This window comes from Panicum virgatum, chromosome 2N (genome assembly GCF_016808335.1).
Source record: "Panicum virgatum strain AP13 chromosome 2N, P.virgatum_v5, whole genome shotgun sequence".
Classification (NCBI taxonomy): Eukaryota; Viridiplantae; Streptophyta; class Magnoliopsida; order Poales; family Poaceae; genus Panicum; species Panicum virgatum.
The window spans coordinates 1617765-1624302 of NC_053146.1; the positions used below are offsets into that span (position 1 = coordinate 1617765).

The 6538-nt window shown below is 47.3% G+C and overlaps 1 protein-coding gene across 1 annotated transcript; it reads left to right on the forward strand.

Annotated features, from left to right (window-relative positions):
• Nucleotides 1–1056: 1056 nt before the first annotated feature.
• Nucleotides 1057–3033, forward strand: LOC120658668. The gene is made up of 2 exons (XM_039936918.1): nucleotides 1057–1191; nucleotides 1289–3033. The coding sequence occupies exon 2, from the start codon at nucleotides 1313–1315 to the stop codon at nucleotides 2564–2566; it is 1254 nt and encodes a 417-aa protein (XP_039792852.1). The 5' UTR covers nucleotides 1057–1191; nucleotides 1289–1312; the 3' UTR covers nucleotides 2567–3033.
• The last annotated feature ends 3505 nt before the right edge of the window (nucleotides 3034–6538 follow it).

Genomic DNA, 6538 nt, shown 5'->3' on the forward strand with positions numbered 1-6538 from the left:
TTCTCGAAGGCATTAACGTGAGGACGTCAATCTGAAGGGACAGATCTAAGTGAAAAATTAAAGAACCAATTAAGTGGTTCGGATGGTGGCGGTATTTTAATGTTACTCTCCTCTTGAGGCGTCGTCTTGGAGTCATTGATAGCAACACCATGGGCGACAGGAAGGCACATGACCATCGACAATCCTTACATCAAGGGTTTCTAAGAAGACAGTTCACTACCAGAAAAAGAGGCATTCGTCCACCTCCGATTAGTACCGATTGCTTTAAAACCGGTACTAATGTCAATTTAGTACCGGTTCTACAACACAGTACCCCCAGGACCCATTTAGTACCGTGTTATAACACTGTCCGGTACTAAATGTCACCATTTAGTACCATTTGATGTTATAACCAGGTACTAAATGGCTTCCCGGCCCCCCCACCCATTTAGTACCGGACAATAACACCACCTAGTACTAAATGCCATCATCTAGTACCGGGTGGTGTCAAAAAACAATACTAAATGGTCATGGCCCGGTACTAAATGGTCCGTTGGAGTTAATCAAAACGATAGCATCTCCTATATACTCACATGTGTTGTGTGAGTGGGATGGTAGAGAAGGCTACGCGCAAAGCCATAGGTCACGAGTTCGAACCACGGCGCACATGCATTTATTTGGACACATTTTTCTTAGTGGTAGTGCATTTAGTACTGGGCATTGCAACCGGTACTAAATAGAGTCCATTTAGTACCGGCCAGCCGGTACCAGCTGCACGGTACTAATGCTACTTTTTGTAGCAGTGGTTGATGTGAGATTTATATTATGATACGACGACTAAGCAAGGTTAAAGGAAGGATGTAGAAGAAGCTCGAAGCTTAGTCTTTCGCTTTCTTTCTTGTTTCTTACTTTCTTATCTTTTGTGCTCCTCAGTTGGAGGTTTGGAGTCTAAGTACTCATGTAAACTTCTATCTTTGTGGTCAGATTTGTTTCTTTACGGTCATAAACATTCACATTTGAATGTTCAAGGCCGGAATTTTCCCTTAATCTAAAAAATGCCAAAGTGCTCCTCACCCTCTTTATTTTCTATTGAACTCGTCTAACGTGGCCACCACTTTCTTCTCTATAAGTTCTCATCTTCCCTTGCAGTAAGTAGGTTTACTCTCTAGACACTGGATAGGTGTCTACCTCCTTCATAACATTCAATTGAAGGTAGGTTCTTGCAGCTGCCAAGCTAAAACTTGCTTGTTCTCTAGAGTTCATATATCTCATCTCTCATATATTTCTATATATTATATTTTCCGAACAGGGAAGGAATACTTCTTGAACTCTAATGGCACGGGTACTCAGGTCTGCAGTTGCCCAGGAGACAGTTAGCCAAATCCTATCAGGTCTTATTCAAAATTATGAGGAAAAAGAGGAATCAAATGCCAACATAAACTTGGAGAGGCTAGAGATGGCTCACATCAGGCTCGAGGCTGCTCTTGAGACATCAGAAAAGTGGCAGATTACTGATAGATCCTTGTTGCGTTGGCGCAGGACGCTGAAGCGTGCTGCTCAAGAGTGTGATGACACACTGCACAAATACAAGCATAGAGTCCTGGAAAAGGAACAGATGGAACAGGAGGTGAGGAATTCCTCCATTCCTAACCGGATTGTGCATGCTACCAAGTCGTTTGCTCTCTCTATATTTAACCACGACAACGGAATGTTGAGCAGATCCATTATTCAAAGATTTGAGTGGTTTGCAGATGGTGCTTCTGAGTTTCTGAGATTCATAGAGCTTGGCGGAACACCACATCGTCAGGTGACCTTCCACTCCCTTGTCAAGCACCTTTTTGCAGGCAAGGAACTACATCATAAAATTGCCCACGGAAAGGAGTATCCATCTTTTCTATTATGGTTGGTGCCGTTCAGGACTGCAGAGCATGGAATAGAGGTTAGCCTGATATTTATACACAAAGATAGTAATGCACCAGAGGGCAACTTCTTCTTGGGTATAATGCTACAGCTTTCAGAGAGTTCCGATATAGTTGGGATGGCAATTAGGTGCTTGCAGTTGTTTCCTCTTCATTTCAAGTCTACAGTTGAAATTATTAGGAAAGAACTTACTCAGCTACCCACACAGGACTTCTTATGGGTACCATATGTTGATTCATGGCATAGAAAACACTGGGACAATCTTCATAGGTTTAGCACTCAATGGTTTCGCTCAGACCCACTATGTTGCAAGAAGCATGATTGGCATGAGCTTCAACATATCAGCAGCCAAGACATGGCAAGATTATCAGATGTTTCTCTAGAGCCAGTAATTGTTGTGAATCTGCAGTGCCAAGTTTCACAGTCCAAGTACAGCAAACAGAATACCTCGCTGTCTGCAAACAGTATTCTTCTGCAAGATTCACCATTTTTGAAAGCTGGAATTGTCTTTATGCCCCATGGATCTTCAGAAGACATGCTGCATGTGAATAAAACTTCTTCAATGGTGGCTCTAGTTGGCGGGAAGCAAAATTGCTTGCATACAGACATTACTTTGGAACAAGTAGAGGAGATCATACTTCCAAAGGCAATGGATTACTTCTGCTAAAATCCTGAAGCGGCAATGTAACAAATGATTTGGAAGTCTAAACATGGCTCTGCACTCATGCAGGTTGAGAAGGCAAGAATGGGAACGCGTAGAACAAACATGAGAACACGGAGAACTTTTAGGGGAGCTAGAAAAACTAAGGTGTCTCAAGGACAGGATCAGGAGCTTCGGAGTCAGACACGTATGGTCTCACACTTGCTGGACTTATGGGGGGCACATGTGCCAGTCCGGCTGCAAAGTTTGCTTATGAACTGGATGCAGAAAGAAAAGGAAGGGCACTTAGCAGCGCCAAAGCAGCTCCTGAAATTCTAACATAGATTGACAGGTGAAACAGGGAGTAATAGAAGAATATAATTGGAATGTTCTATGGCGCTTAATGTGTGTTTCATATGGTGCTGTTGTGTTTCTCATATGCCGGGTATTACATGGTTTTGCTTTCTTTTAAATAATAGAATAAAACAATTTTACATGATTTTGTTACTACCACATATGTATATCGGCCTCTGTGGCGGATGACCAGAGGGGCGTGAATGAGAACTTTAAAATTCTCCAAGGGTGTGTGTGTGTCAATATCAATACTAGGGCCTAGGCCCTACCCGGCTTGCACCTCAGCAGAGCACGTTAGTAAACAGGCCTGGCGGAGGTGGCCCACCACATCATAGCCACACATGGACACACCCTCCTTCCAAATATCATACTAAAAAATATACCGATGATTGTACTTTGTATGATGAACTTGTGCTTAAAAAAATATGCAAGAAATATTCCTAATAAAGATAACAATTTTTTAGAAGTTGTGCTAAAAATTATCCTCCAGAAATTATTTGAAAAAACTATGCATTATAATTGCACATATTGTAAAAGTTATGCTAAATAATCATTCTTCATAGAGTTGTTAGGAGAGACTATGCATTAAAGTAATGTGTATCGTACAAGTTATGATAAAAAATTATCTTTTAAAAGTTGTGGGTAAAAAAAGTTATGCGTAAAAGTCTTGTCTACATGTTATAATTTTCCAAAAAACAAGTTGGGGAAAAAAATTTACAATAAAGGAAAGACACCTGATGTTGGAGATGGAGCACTAATAGTGCTCCTGGCGCGCATGTATAGTTGGCCGTTTAGCATGCGGCCCGTGGGCTAGCCCGGAGCACAATTTTTTTGTCCGACCTAGGTATGGCATGGCTGGCCTAATCGTGGCGCGGGCCTCAGGCCATGCCTAGGCTGGCTTCTCGGCACGCCAGGCCGGCAGGCACAACCCATTTAGATCCTGCCCAAAGTGGCACTATGGTACGATATGAGCCCGCTTGGCCCAAATCAGCCCATGACGACCTGGCCCGACTACCCCTGTATATAACCCCCCCTCCCCCAGCTGCCCCCACAAACCCTAATCTTCGACCCCCCACCCATTCCAATCTCCTTGGCGGTCGCCTCCGCCCCCACCCCGCTCCTCCAAACCCTAGCCCCCAACTCCCATTCCTCTCCCGGCCGCCCTTTGTCCCATCTCCGGTCGGCGTATCTACACCTCCGGCCAGCGCTACGCCTCCCACGCCATCTCCTCCCGCTCCGATCACCGGATCTACATTGCGGGCCTATGTTCTCGCACATCCAACACTCCACTCTCCGGATCTACGCAACCAGACGTCGTTGTGCCACGCGCGAGCCGGTGGGCCGTCTCCTACTCTCCTTCCTCTCCATTGCTTTCTGATCTGCGGATCTACACCGAGCACACCACCACCTTATCACCTCCCCCTGTCTCTGGTCAACGGATCTATGCCACAACCCTAGCTTGTTGTTGCCCTCTTCATCTCTGTTGGCCGGACTGCGGTGCTCCGACGGTGTAGGTACGCCAAAACCCTAGATGTCTGTCTCTCTTCATTGTCTTATTTCTTGTCTGACCCTTTGTCCTCTTCACTCCCGTAGGTTTCTAGCCGATGGAGCCTCCATTGAGCTGCTGCAGCTCTGTTGAGGGACTGAAGGCCGACGACAACAATATTTTGTGATATTTGAAATATTTGTAAAATTTGAAGCTGAAAAGAGGGTATTTGATAGTGTGGGCTAATGGGCCAGCATGAGCACGGCAGGCTTAACAAGCCATTTCGGGCCAACAGTCAGCACGGCATGCCTAACACACTATCGGGCTGTGCTTGGGCCACATGGTCAGCCCATGGGCCAGCATGGCACGACACTGTTACTAACCAAGCCCTAAACAGGTTCGGCCGAATAGTGCCCGGACTAGGCCGCCCATTTGGCCAACGATACGCGCACGTGCCAATTAGCTGAACAGAGGGGTCGTGGCCTCGCCAGCGTGCTCTTGGCTATCCGGCGGGCGGCCTTACCACCGCGTTCTGAAACGACTATTATGTAAAAAACAAAAACTCCATTAGAAACCTTTGAAAAGGCCGTCAGACTCAGACATCAATTTGACCGCACGATGACACTCGTGCGAAGAAGATGAGAGATGGCGAGCCACGATAGTTTGGGGTTAACCAGGCATTCAGACTTTCATTAATTGAGTTGCTCTGTCTGATTATTTTTCACCTTACGCAACCTCACAGTCCAAGGCGTGTGGCAACTGAAATTCAACATGATGTTACTTTTGTTTTCAGCTTTTACCAATGCACGAGGCACAGAACTACCCATCTGATGACGGAAGGGAAGAACAACAATCGACCAAATAGTGTATGAGATTCGATACCCTGTGGCCTGTGCATTGGCTTACACATGAATTTGCAATAGCTCAGTCACTTCACCCGGAAGAAGAGGAGGCAGAGCACGCCATGCCGCTCGAACCTGAGGTTCCGATGCCCCCCTCACCGTCACTGTGCCCCCCGGCCGACACCTGCATCCACCACGGTGCCACGTCCGGTGAGGTCGTGGACGCTGCCGCATTCTCGTCAACCTGAAGCTCCGGGATGTTGCCCTTTGCTGCCGCGCTATGCATCGTCTCGCACCTCATCACTGCAAGTCGGTACGGACACGCCCGGCGGCGGCTGCCCACCACACTAGTCACACACCCCTCCTTCCAAGAAATCTGAAAATCTGACACCAGCAGGCTGCCACCGCGGCACCACCTCCCGCTCGTCCAACGTCACGGCGCCAGTCGGACTTGGACGCGGAACTGGGAAGGCAGAAGTGGCAACAATTGGTGCCAATGCAGGCGGCGGCGGGTGCCTCGCCGGCGCTCCGAACGTTTTCTCCAGACCATTCTCTCCGGACACGGCGACCAGGGGCGGACGGTACACCAATTACCGTCCGGGAGAGGATGGTATTTCATATACCGTCCACCCCTGGACCAGCCGAGAGCCGTTCGATCCTCAACCGACGATCGGGATGACGATCAGGATGCACCCGATTCGTACTCCAGCGAAGCAAACGGGCTCCCCGCCCCCCGCGCCCCCGCGTCGAGTCGTCTGGCGCTGCCTCGCCGGCGGCGAGCTCCCGAGCGTTACGTGCCACGAGCCGGTGTTGGTTCAATCCGGCCTGAAAATCACGATTGCTTCCGGGCAAATTTGTATGCTTTGATCGATCTTCCCTCTGCAGACCCTCCTGAGCTTTGTTCGGTTGGATGCTGCCGCCATGGCAAGCTGGAGCAGGACATGCATCCGGAACGTTGCAAAAGCTTTTGTTTTGGTGGCCGGAGCAAACTGAGAATGACTGAACAACACCCAAGTTCTCCATTGCAATTTGTAAGCATGTTCTTTCGAAAAAAAATTTGTAAGCATGGCATGGAAATCGCTCCTGAAGAACTGCAGAAATGAAAACAATTTACATTTACTTCATCTTGCGGTAGTTGAGAGGCCACAAACTGCAAGTTCAATAACGTATTTTTCCTTCATCTGATACAGCTTCTCAAGGACGAAGACTTTGTTGGTTCCTTGTCCACTGATGCGTAGTAGATGTTCCGAGCTTAATTCAATCTTTTCCTCCAGTCCTTGTCAGTAATCCAAACAAATTAATATACAGATGCAAAAC

Coding starts and splice junctions, on each gene's coding strand:
- LOC120658668 (XM_039936918.1), top strand. CDS start 1,313: ATGGCACGGGTACTCAGGTCTGCAGTTGCCCAGGAGACAGTTAGCCAA.